The sequence below is a fragment of the Hemicordylus capensis genome, chromosome 2, assembly GCF_027244095.1.
Source record: "Hemicordylus capensis ecotype Gifberg chromosome 2, rHemCap1.1.pri, whole genome shotgun sequence".
Lineage (NCBI taxonomy): Eukaryota > Metazoa > Chordata > Lepidosauria > Squamata > Cordylidae > Hemicordylus > Hemicordylus capensis.
In genome coordinates, this window is record NC_069658.1 from 403,978,072 (window position 1) to 403,991,430 (window position 13,359).

The 13,359-nt window shown below is 42.3% G+C and overlaps 1 protein-coding gene across 3 annotated transcripts in view; it reads right to left on the bottom strand.

Annotated features, from left to right (window-relative positions):
- The window catches only part of NPLOC4 (NPL4 homolog, ubiquitin recognition factor), a 64,235-nt gene that overhangs the window by 42,262 nt on the left and 8,614 nt on the right, over nt 1-13,359 (bottom strand). For 2 of the 3 annotated variants that reach the window (XM_053289723.1, XM_053289725.1), the window contains exons 4-9: nt 10,326-10,505; nt 7,727-7,775; nt 6,866-6,960; nt 5,857-5,980; nt 4,977-5,156; nt 1,718-1,804 (exon numbers count right to left, since the gene is read on the bottom strand). In XM_053289723.1, the coding sequence (XP_053145698.1) occupies nt 1,718-1,804; nt 4,977-5,156; nt 5,857-5,980; nt 6,866-6,960; nt 7,727-7,775; nt 10,326-10,505 (715 nt within the window). Of the gene's footprint in view, nt 1-1,717; nt 1,805-4,976; nt 5,157-5,856; nt 5,981-6,865; nt 6,961-7,726; nt 7,776-10,325; nt 10,506-11,382; nt 11,529-13,359 lie in introns of those variants that run through there. The other variant, XM_053289724.1, reaches the window with a different exon arrangement.

Consider the following 13,359-nt stretch of genomic DNA (forward strand, 5'->3'; position numbering starts at 1 on the left):
ACTCTCCTGTTCTTGCAGGCTATTAGAATTTTAATAATTTTAGTAATTTGTTTTAATAACTGTTTTATGCTATTGTTTTTATGTCAAGTATTTTAATCTCTGTTGACCTTTAAATATTGTAAGGTTTGTACACCACCTAGAGATGTACATATCAGGTGGTATAAAAATATGACTGATGGACAGACAGACTGCCCTGCACGACCTGCCAACCCAAGATTGGTCAATATCCAATCCTGTGTATGTGTAATCAATGCATCCCATTCTTTATTCAGGCAACAGAAGCAATACTTTCATATAGGTAACAAATGTAAGCATGATCAGAAAGGCAACTGCATAAAAATGATGCTAGAATTAATGCATTTCTTAAGTAACTGAGCTTGCAAACAATGGAAAAATCAAGATCCACGAAGTAAAAGCTACACTATACCAGTCATATCAGAGCAGCACACCTGGAGTAGGGGTGTGCCCGAACCGGTTCGGAGGCCATTCTGGAGGCCTCCGAACCGGTCCGGTTCCGAGCCAGTCCGGCGGCTCAGCACGGAGGAGGGTTGTAGCTTTAAGGGCGGGGGGGTAGTACTCCCCCCCCCCGCCGCTGTGAATTTCAACCCTCTGCACACCAGGAAGTTAAGTGTTGAGTATTTTGATCTCTTGCCAGTTTCAGTGTGTTTTGATATTACATCATGATTTATGCATAGAAATCTCCATGTGAAATCACTTGTGGCTGCCGCGCGTGCGCTCCCTACACGTCACATGTCGACATGTGACGTGTAGGGTGCGTGCGCGTGGCGGCCACGAGTGCGCACGCGCGTCAGAACGGGCGCATGCATGGAGCGTGTTTGAGCTCGATCGGGCTAATGACGGGCCCAGGGGCAGCAGGGAGGAACGCTGCCGCCCCAGAAACTTTTGCGAAAGTCACAGCGCCGGAGGGGGAAGAGCGGCGGGCGGGGGGGGGGGGACGTACTACCCCCCCCGCCCTTAAAGCTACAACCCCCCCGGGCCCATCCGGACCGGTTCGGGGGGCATGCACACCACTAACCTGGAGCAGTGGTTGAGGTGCAAGTCATGATTCCTGTTTTTCTTGCTCTCATACTGAACAAGAAGAGGGAGCCTGACTGAGCAGACTGAAGCCATTAGAAAGATATGCAAAATGAGACTGCAGCTTTGCACCGGCATGACCATACCTGCCCACAAGTAGTCTGGGACCGATTTGAACTCTTCAAATCAGCAAACTAGTTCTCACCACATATACTCTAAGCAGCACACACCTGCACATTCTAAAGAAGAATTCCAAGCCTCCTTTACAAAGAGCACTTGAAAACAGTTGTGGAAAGAACAGAGTGTGTGTGTGGGCACACACTGACCTGAAGGCAAGCTTTGCTTCTATATCCTGAGGGTTTTGGAGGAACCCTTGGGACTCCAGACAATCAATTTGAGGCTACTGGTCTTGTAGGCAGTGGCAGCCCAGCACATCCTGCCACCCAGGTCCATACCAGCTTAGGACAAACAGGGCTGCAGAAATCACATGACCCCCAGCCCAGTCTGAATTCCAAAAAACAATGCTAGTAGTATTAGCTTCCAACCAACAAAACTAGGTTCCAAACATTCAGCCACCCTGATTTAACTTGCACAACTGGAGAAAACTGCTATCCAGTAAGACCCAGTCTTAAGGGGATTCTCCCCATAATGCCAACATGTTTGCCCAAACGTGTTTTGTTACCTTTCTCAGGCCAAGCTTGGCAGCAATCTCATCCACAATCTCTGCCTTTGAATCTTCCAAGAGCTCCAGACTGTTTTGTGTACCAATCTGAAAAGGGAAAAATGATTAGTTTACAAACATGGCAAGATATCTAGAACACACAGAAAATAAAATGTCTCACTTTCAATAATGTCAGCGCAATAGCGATTGACATGAGGCTGATGTGCCTCATTCAGTAGTTACGTTAACATATGACACAAAGACTATTCACAATAGTTTATAATTAAAACTTTTCAGAATTCATAATGTGCTATGTTTCCGCATCAGAATCAGTTGCTTTCCACCCATTACTTTCAAGAAGCTTAACTTCTTCCAATCTGCCACTAGCACTGAAGTTTAGCACAAATGAGAGGTCTTCAACAAAATCCATTACAAATCAAGTTCAACATTTCTGATGTAGCAGGTTATTGTAAAAAGTCTCATAAGTAGGAGAATTTACCATTATGGTTTGAATACTGAATTATTTTACAGCACATCACAAATGCCAGGAAAGGTCTACATGAGACTTCGGAGTGGTGTTGTTTTTAATTGATAAATGTACTTAAGTAGGTGACAAGATGGCAAATCAGCTAATTTTATGTTAAGCAAACAGACCTCCAATCTTTTAACCTCTTGTCTCTAATGTGCTCATTTTATATTTTTAAAAGAATGGTCACAGGTATCCTCATGTTGGCACAATCACCAAGGCGAAGTTTTGCATCACATGGAAGCAAGGAATAAGGGAATGAATCTGAGATGACTGTTCAAGCTTCTCTCTGGAGTCTGGACTATGGAATAAGAGGAGAGTGTGCTTTAAGAGGTGGGATTTCTGAATGTTTCCCCATGTGTAAAACTCTCTATATGCAGAGAGCTGGTCTATCAAGGGGAAAGGTACTAGCTCAGCCCAGTCTGTCTGCAAAACCTGTAGAGAACCTTTTATGCTGGACAACATTAAAAACATGATTTCCCACCTGAACCACTTTGAAACCTCACAATCTCATTCTGCTATATGTGTAGAGACCAGGGCTCTAATACGGTGAATAGAAGTCATCTTTGTATCTGCCTAATGTTCTCCTTTGCAGAGAATGAACTTAAAGATGCAGTGTTGATAGGTTTACCCCATTGCATCTTCCATCCTACAACTTCCCAGTGGGGAAATTGAAGCATTAAAGGAAGTAGCATCTCTCTCATCTCACGTCAAACAACGAGATGACTGAACTGGATTAAGGACTTCTTAATTCTACTATCCACTAAAAGTCACTGTTATTGGTTTTTGGCAAAACCAGCAGAGATGCTTAGGAGCACAGTGTACCACATTAATTTTAGCAATACTACTGAGCTTGATGCTAAACTCAGCACTTTTTATTCTTAGTGTTTCAGTGACACACAAAAAAAGAATAAAACCCACTTTGCAAATTCCAAATCTTGAGACAACTTCACACTACTGATTTATCTTGGACTGAACAAGCTTCAGAGTAGCTCTGATAAATCACACAAGAACCAAGAAGTCAGAGGACAAACCCTCTAGCACTGCCACATGGTGACTTCTATGCATACATCATGATGTAATATCAAAACACACTGAAACTGGCAAGAGATCAAAATACTCAGCACTTAACTTCCTGGTGTGCAGAGGGTTGAAGGGAGCTGATGTAAGTTTATTTTGCAACTTAACAGGCTCTCATGAGCAGATCCCCAGTGTGTGCAATAATGAAATATTACTGCTCATGTGTCCCAAACCACCTGACACACATACACTTTATAGATAAGCAGGTAGCGGCAACCAGCAGCTAAACATACCAGGCAAAACCAGCAGGAGTCTCTCCCGCACATTTCTGCAGTAGCTGCTCATCAACACTTCCAAGACCATTGTGATTTGTAAGGATCATCAACTATTTAAAAAGTTGCTAAGATGATCACAACAGATTCTCCATCACTTGAAACCTCTAGAACCAAGGTAAAGTGTGCTGTCAAGTCGGTGTCGACTCCTGGCGATCACAGAACCCTGTGGTTGTCTTTGGTAGAATACAGGAAGGGTTTACCACTGCCATCTCCATGCAGTATGAGATGATGCCTTTCAGCATCTTCCTATATAGATGTTTCCCATAGTCTGGGAAACATACCAGTGGAGATTCGAACCAGCAACCTCTGGCTTGCTAGTCAAGTCATTTCCCTGTTCTGCCAGAACCAAACAAGATGCCAAACCTATTATTTGCCAAATTCATTGAGATCCAGTGTGATGCAGTGGTTAGGGTGTTGAACTAGGACTGGAGAGACCCAAGTTCAAATCCCCATTCAGCCATGAAACTCTCTGGGTGACTCTGGGCCCATTACTTATCTCTCAGCCTAACCTACCTCACAGGGTTGTTGTGAGGTTAAACTCAACTATGTATACCACTTTGGGCTCTCAGAGGAAGAGCAGCATACAAACATAAAAATAAATTACAGTTCTGGAAAGTTAAATTCAGTATTAATTGGAGAGAGTTAATTCATTTGAACAAGAGGTCATCTAACTAAATTTCCATATCATTTCTTTACTTAGGCAATACACATATGAATGTATATGAAGTTCCATTTGTACTTTTCCATTGCTATAATACTAGGTCATCTAAAGTTATTTTCCTTAACATTCATCTTAATCATGCTAATCGCTTTTATCTTGCAGGTAAGAGAACTCAGCAACTGGTGCCACCTAGTGTCTTAAAGTGATTTTGCAGCTTTAAATTATCCCAATCCACTCTATTATACTGGCACCTTTTATCACTACACTTCCCAGAAACACACAGGCCTCTTTACACTTTGCATTTTAAGGTGTGTAAAGCTAAAAATATGCTGTAGAAGAGAATGCATTGTAAGTACTCACATACAGTGAATTTATGGCTCAGCTTTGAACTAGAACTCTGACAATGAATTGTCTTCTCCAGCACACTATAGATATCTTCAGTGGCTCAGTGCGGACACTCAAGTTACAAAACTGGTGGGCAGGGCAGCAGAGGATCTCTACTGTGCCCTCTCAAGTGTCAAAATGATCCCTCCTCGAAAACTTCAGGGGTTGCACAGGCACACTTAACTCATGCTGCTAGAGATTATCCCCAGTGGTTGGGAAAAGGTCCCTGTGAGGCAGATTGTTTTGCTTGGTGCTGGAGACGGAATTCAGAAAGTACTAAATGAGTGATTTCATTTCCCAAGCACCTTTTTAAGTAGGGAAATCCTCCACATACAAGACTGGAGGAGCCATTACCTGCGGAGGTTCATAGATGGCAGCTACCTCAGCTCGGATACCCAGAGGGATGTCCTTGTGCTCTGTATACCTCCCATATAAATATCCAAAATGCTGATTTCCTGTTTTTCTCCAGAAGTCTAAAAAGCGATCTGCAATCGTATGGTTCTCAAACATTATGTTATCCACATGCCTGTATTTCTGCAGTTGGGGGGAAACACAGTATTAAGCCAGGCTCCTGACAAGAATCAGTAAAATTTAACCACCGTCACATAGGCTAGACTTTAGTTTGCTGCCCTCTGACTCCGTTCCATTGCTCAGATACATACGCTTTCTCCCTCTACACACCACACCTCCCAAGCTATATGTGCTACTGAGTACTGTCACAGGTTCCAAGTACAGAAAAGAGTTGGAAGGACAGGTTTGCCCTCTTTCCTCCTACTACTCTGTATTTTCTCAAATTCATTCCCTCCCACAATACCAACACTCACATTCCCAATCAATGTGTTTTGTAGGAAATCAAGAGAAGGATCCCCTTCACACCCAGGATCCCCTTTCACTAGCCACTAATTCTACTTTACAAAACACACAATCCTTTGTGTCTGTAAAATGGAAATCTGAGCGGGTGGTTCTTAAAACCCATTGAAAATTGCATGTGTAGCTCATGCCCGGAACAGAAATTCTCTAATTTACAAGAAAAGAGCTTGAGAAATATATTCCCCAGTCTCTTTGTGTAAAAGCTAAGCACACAGTCCTTTACCAAGCAACTCCCACAGGGACACAACATTCCCAAACCCAAGCCCAAGCTGGCCATTCCCTTCGGAAAACAAACAGCTGAGGTAAGTAATGCCTCTTCTGTCTTGAAGAGCAAGCTTCCATGAATGCCTGATGGTGATCTCACCTGCCTGTTGAGTGTGATGGCGCTTGGTTGGCACTTGGTGCAAATGCCTTCTGGCCATGGAGGGTGTCCCTCACACCCAGATTTAATCTTGCAGCTAATGTTTTCAAGGGCAACAAACTTCCCCCTAAACAGAAGAGAACATTTGATTGATTGATTGATTGATTGATTAAGTGCCATCCAGTTGGTATCGACTCTTTGCGACCACATAGAACATGCCACATGCTAAATACCTGTGCATTTCAGAAAGAAAGAATTCCAATACTATTCAGTGTAGAGCACACATTAGATGAGAATACTGAATAATGCTCACAAGCTCTTGTAGAGCACACTGCTCTATCCCAGAGAGATGCAGCTTGACCCACTGGCTGTGGGACAGAAGCCAACTTGCATCTACACTCCAGTCAGTGTTACCTGCATATCTGACATTTTTGTTAATATTTACATGGGACTTTGCTACACAGAAGCTGTTGATGTCAATGAGGAGAAGATCAACATCAGCTACAGTTTCTAGTGGTAGTTTTATCACTCTGTTAAGGCAACATTATTTAGCAAGTGATCCAGGTTTAATGCCTCTTTATTTTGTGTACTAAGTCCTTGCAATAGAAAAGCACCATTAAAAGTTACACATGTATGAAATCATGTTCAGCACATTCATTCTAATGCAATGAGGGAGAAGGTTTATAATTCCAGCCTACAGTTTTGGAATCGACATTTTGACAAGACATTTGGATTTGGAATACTGGCGAGATGTCAAATCTTTGGCTTAAATAACATCACAAAATGCTAACTGCATCAATCTGTGGCCCTAGTTTGGAATAAGAAGTGTTAAGCCTGGCTGATCAAGTGGAGCAAATAACTATGAAGACTCATTCTTCTCTTCCATTTGCAAAGCTGGTTACTATTTATCCACTTTTAAAGTAAATCAGTTTTTGCTCTATAAACAGATCTCCCTTTTCACAAAAATAATCGGTAATGAGATTCCCTGGCAGAAATGGTGCAAGTTTCTTACTTATCTGCGCCTCCGGTCAGTTTCCTGATGTAGGCATGGAATGACATATGCTTCACAGGAGGTTCCAGATGGTTTAAATAATCTTCATCAAAAGGCTGCCAAAAACCCATACACACAAAGGAAAAACAGGTCAGACACCTGCTTGATAATGCAGTGATCACTGAACAAATGGATGTTTTAGTCTGAACTCTCTGCTGGTATTTCATGTGGAAACAATTAGGAAGCTTTGTGCTCTTTCTCCACAGCAGTTACTACTTGGACAGTAATACTGGCCCCCACCCCCCCTTTTTCTTGTACAGTATGGAGTTTTACCCTTGTTCAAAATGGCTTCAGGAATTCAACCTGCCTCATGAGTATAATCCCTCTCTCTTTTTAAAATGGCAGAGATAAAGGCTAACTGACCAAATACAGTTGGAGAACTCTTATGCAAGTTTTTAAAAAATCTGCACACAACTGAGACCTTTCTGAGGATCCTTACTACACAAAATCTAGAATATAAGAACACACTATAGTAGCTCCGGAATTAACCTTTATAGGACAGTGAAGTCCACAATGAAAGTGGGAGGTACACCACACACACACACACACACACACACACACACACACACACACACACACACTTTGCTTGATCCTCTAGCAGTATATCCCGTTAAATCTACTAAAAGCAGATGTCAAAAGCATAATAAATCCAGGTACAGACAGATATATCCTAGAGACTTGTTTAGCCTCTTTAGCCATTATCAGCATAGACAGGACCCATTAATGTTTCAGCAACATCCTCTCAATAGCTGCATTAAAGCAATTCACACACACACACACAGAGCATTTTCACAAGTAAAATATTAAAACAACCCTACTTACCTCTAATGGTACACAGTGCACGCATTTACCCAAAGGGCCATGTCGACATCTGTGTAAAGGGAAACAAAAATTACTAGCCAGGTTTAACCACCATGGAAAAGCACTCTAGCCTATTTATACAGTTGCACACAGTTTTAGAATTTGGCATGAGGGGAAATAACTGGAAAAATGGTCACCAAGCCACCTGCAAATCAAATTTTTCAAGATTCACACTGATAAAGACATTCATATATTTGCTGGAGACACCTACATCTGTTAAGTAATTGTGCCAATTTGCTTCAAATTGACCCCATGGTATCTGAAACTCCAATTATGAGGGTGCTACATACAACGTGCAATGGCTCTTTGCAATACCCCAAGGGTTGGTCACTTGCAGAAAAGGTCCAGGGCAGTATTCTTCCCTTACCAGTTGACTTAAGCTCAACAAGGCACACACAAGGCAGTGCTTTGTGATTCAGCAGAATAGTTTTATTGCTAAACATTCACCAGCAGTAGCCTTCTTAGAGCGACCTTCTTGCCCCACTGTTGGTTCCTTCCTTCATAAATACATTTAACACAGCTGTTCCTAGCAACAATACGATACATTTATTCTCTTTGAATATATGCTGTAAAAGTTAGGCATAACTTCTAACAAAGAACCAGAGAGTTTTGCCTTTGATGGTTTCATAAGCACAATTTTTATCACAGAACTGCTGTTTGAAAAGTGTAGACAATACTTCTCTATTCAAAGACTTCTGATCTTCACTGAAGCAATGATTCAAATGCATGGAAAGCCATATAAAGGGGCAAAATGGAGTGATTACATTTTAAGATGAACAATGTATTTTAAAAGCTTAGAGTCTTTGGGGAATTACTTCCAACAGGCAATCTACTCTTAAAACTGGTTGTTATAGTGAACTTCAGGTGGTCACAATACCTCTTTACCAGACATATGTGAAACCCTGGGACATTTTCACTGTGCTTTTTAAGATTTGTATGTTTCAAGCTCCTTCAAAGTTCTCAGGAAATATATTCTTATCAAGAGCACCTCTGAGCTGGAGTTTCAACATAATTGACAAATACTAAAACTTACAACATCTCAAAGGCACAAAGATTTATAAGACAAAAGGAAGGTAGAGAAGCTAGAGTCATGGACCCTGCTGGATTTCACTTCTATACCTTCTTTGATATAAACCTTCCATTGTTCTTACAGCCAAATATACAGGCAGCCTTTCAGCAATTGAGTTTTATTGCTTTACTTAGATACAAGAACATTTGAAGCCACTCTGCTAAAGACTACACAGAGACTACCAGAAAGACCAGCTACCCCATTGCACTTCAAGTTACTGACAGCTTTTGGGTAACTGGCTATACAGTGGCAGCACAATCTGGATTATAGGAGACCAGCAAATACTACAGGTCATTTGCTAATTATTTCTCAGCCTTTTATTAGAAGGGAAAAAATCCATCCATTGACACACCACAACAAATTCAAAAGGCAAGGTTGGTCATCCTGAACTTGCCCAAAGACACAAAGCCGGTAGGTGCTAGCCACTGGTGAGAACAGCACTGAAAACCTGACGGAGCTGCTCTATATGCCTTCAGACTCTCAGATAGCTGCAGCAAGTCTAGTTCAAATGAGAGCTGTTCCACATGAAACCCAGACTGTGCTGAGGTTATTTGCCAGTTACGTTTCGAGCACATAGATGTACAAGCATATGGCAAGGCACTGCATACACAAAAATCACAAGAAGAGGCATGATTGATTGAAGTAATAAGCAAAAAGCACATTTCAGAATATGCTTGACACAGGCATATACATGTCAAGTTTTAAGCCTAGGCTTGCAAACCCTTTTCTAGACTTTCTTGGTGATAATTTCAGAAGGGGTACCTGGGTTTATTTATTTATTTATTCATTCAATTTCTATACCGCCCGTCCAAAAATGGCTCAGGGCAGTTTACACAGAGAAATAATAAATAAATAAGATGGATCCCTGTCCCCAAAGGGCTCAGAATCTAAAAAGAAACATAAGACAGACACCAGCACCAGTCACTGGAGGTACTGTGCTGGGGGTGGATAGGGCCAGTTACTCTCCCCCTGCTAAATAAAGAGAATCACCATGTTCAAAGGTGCCTACTTGCCAAGTTAGAAGCGTTTCACTGGTTATATACCCTCTCTGGTATAGGTTATTATTTCACAGGACTGCACAGAGTTCAATCTAATAGCTTTCATGAGTTCTCAAAGTGTGAAAGGGGCCTCCCCAGAGAGGTCCTACCACTTTGATCACTATTCATGCTGGCAGTCACCTAAGCAATCTGCTCTTCAAAGAGAACGAACACACACACTCTTCTCTGGGTTTCTTCCCAACCCAAGGAACCATGAAGCATCCAATAAGCCTATCCTATATCCCCTATTCCCAGACCCATTTGTACACCTATGAACAGAAGAAAAGAGTTAGTGCTGCAAAACTACCCAGATGGGTTTGTATTAATTTACATCTGTTACATTTGAAGTGAAGGACAGAAAAGCAACAAGGGGAAGAAGCAGCAAACCTCCCTGTGAAAAACTATGAAAATTCCTGGCCACAAAGTCCAGATAGAAAAAAACAATGGTATTTACAGTTGCTGGTCTCTGTTTCTGTATATCTTCCCATCTTGTTTTATTAGGTATTGGTCAATCTCATCTTCTACCACCTGGGGAACGCCTATATGGCGCATTCCTTGAGATACAGAGACATCCATGTTCTCAGAGGAAGAGCCAGCTGGGCTTGAAGGAAAGAGGAATAGCATATCTCCATGTCTACAGAAAGAAACAAAAAACATGACAGAAGAGTAGTTATGGAACAAATATCACTGTCATACTTAAATTCCACAGCACCTAAGGCTCTTAGTCCTTAATTCACAAGTGCTTGGGTGAACTTTGCACGCACACTACAGCTGTGTTCTTCACTGCAAGGCCCAGGAGCCAGTGGCAGCTCCCACTGACCCTTAGTGCATTTCCCTGATTGCTTATTAGGCCTGTGCAAAGCTTCAGCCGAGGTCAAATACTCTGCCCTGCTCCCTGGCACCATGAAGAGGCAACCATAGCCACCACGCAGTGCTGTGCTTTCCTCAGAGCTGGTGGGGCTCCTTTAAGGGAAACAGAGCCCTCTTGAGACCCGCCACCATCTTGGAAAGTGTGCATGAAGCACTGGCAAGTGTACCGATGGAGCTCTGTGAGGAAATCACTGGGGAGGACTACGCTTCCCAGAAGTCCAGGCACACTTTTTAAGATGGCACTGGGGCTTGACAGGGTTCTGTTTCTCCTAAGGTTCCCCCCGTCCCATGAGCTGGGAAAAGCACACCACACGCAGAGGTCAACACTGTGGGAAACAGCTCTCACACTGAATGGGTGGTGGTGGTGGTGGTGGGTTTGTTTTTGTTTTTGCCAAAGTGTCCCCAGCTTGAAAAATAGTGACGATCACTGAACTACAGGATTGGCAGCAGTGCATTATCACCACCATATATTTTATTTGCTCTACATAAAATATTTAGTTCTTTGCTTCATTTATTTCGACCTCATGACAATCCAGCATGGTCGTGTTTTTTTAAAAAAATGCTTATATCTCCCAACAGGAGCCAGCATGGTGATCTCACACAACAGTTGCCTGGTCTTAAGTATTAAAGGCACTCCCTACCTCTTCTCCCAATTCAGGGCAGGAAGAGCAGAGATGCCAAGCAAAAGATGATAGGTTTTTGGAATTCAGCACTAAACAGAATCTCTTCTTCCACAATTGTTTGCAGGCTCCCAAGCAGAGGGAAGACACAGGGAAGACAGAGTCATTGGAGAACTGATCAGCAACCTAATCCACCAAGGATAACTTTTCTTCTCATAATTTTTTTTAAAATACATTTTTTATATCCTGCTCTACCTCCAAGGAGCCCAGAGCAGTGTACTACATACTTAAGTTTCTCCTCACAGCAACCCTGTGAAGTAGGTTAGGCTGAGAGAGATCTGACTGGCCCAGAGTCACCTGGCTAGTATCACGGCTGAATGGGGATTTGAACTCTGATCTTCCCGGTCCTAGTCCAGCACTCTAACCACTACACCACACTAGCTCATAATTAATAATAGTAATAATAATAATATTATTATTATGTTAATAGTAATAATTGTAATAATAGTGATAATAGTAATATTAAAGTTCAACAGAGGAGCCAGTTCGTGACCTACATCTAAAAAGCCCCCCCGCCCCCCGCTTAGCTAAAGACTTACAGAAGGACATCTGACATTCCAGACTGTCCAAAGGTGCAGTTGTTTCCAGACTCTTCTCTGTGGTACTGGAGGGAAATACACAAGCTATTCCCTGGATGTGATTCAGGAAAGGTATGTGTGTGTATACATATCCTTGGTAGAAAACCACTATGAGCATATGTGCATACATACAGAAACTTCACAAGATCTTATTCTGGTTTCTAAAATGAAGCATAGTTAAACTTTATCTATTTACAGTTATGAGTGTTTATCTGGCACTCTTAAAAATCATTAGAGAACAAGGAACTGAACCCAAAGTAACAGTCAAGAACTCTGAGAAGACATCCTGAAAGTTGCACTGAAGGATCAGAGAGGAAGGAAACAAAAAGAGTTTATATGTATGGGCCTATTGCATATGCTATCTGAGTTTACATAACCTTCTTTCTGCTTCTTCCTTTAGCAGACAATTGCATGAAAAACTATGAGATCCCTTTTAAATTGCTCTGGTCTGGTCCAGACATCACACACAGAACTACAGTTTAACCCTGGTTCCACTTTGGCGGATATACTCCCTGCTCCCCTTCACACAGAAGGAAAGCTTTTACTTCTGTGAAATCTGAAGACACATCTTGACACAAATCTGAAGACAAATCTTGGCTTGTTCTAATCATTGTTTAGGAACAAGTCAATATTTTCCAAGGTTTGGCTTGTTCTAAACCCTTTAAGGAAGTATAAATCTTCCTCCCCTCATACATGAAACGGGGAATGGACAAGCCTCAGGCTTGGAACATTGTGAAAAACCAGGATTAACCCATGGTTCCATGTGATGTCTAAACCAGGTATGTGTGTAATCCACAGACTTTCTCAACAGTGTCATCAGCTGAAAGTTGAATGAATTGTAACTTAGTATAAAGTCTTAGGGCCATTTGAACAGCCAGTGAAATGGAGGGTAGGCTTACCTGAGGTTAAGCTTGGAAGCCAAGAATCATACTGCAGAAGACCTGGCAGCTTCAATTTCATTGCCTCCACCTGCAATCCCCCTCCCTCCAGTAGGGAGGCATCGAGGGCATCACTTGCCTGGCAACCACTGGCCCCAATATGAGAGGGGGCATGCTTGCGGGAGGAGCTTGAGCCCAAACCCCAGGTCGCTGCAGTTGAACGACACAATGGGGTTAGCGGAGCTCTGGTTCCAGCAAGCTACCTAACTTCAAACTGTGTCATCCAAACTCAGGCTTAAAGAGAAGCATATATGCCTATCTTAATCTGCCAGCATAAAGGCCACATCAGCTACCAGTCCTTAATGGAAGACAATAATGTTGCTAGTCCAGAAACACATGCTGCTGCTTCAACCAGATGACACCCTCAGGAACATATAACCAACCATATAACCTTGGAGCACCAAGAGTGAGATGCTCCTATA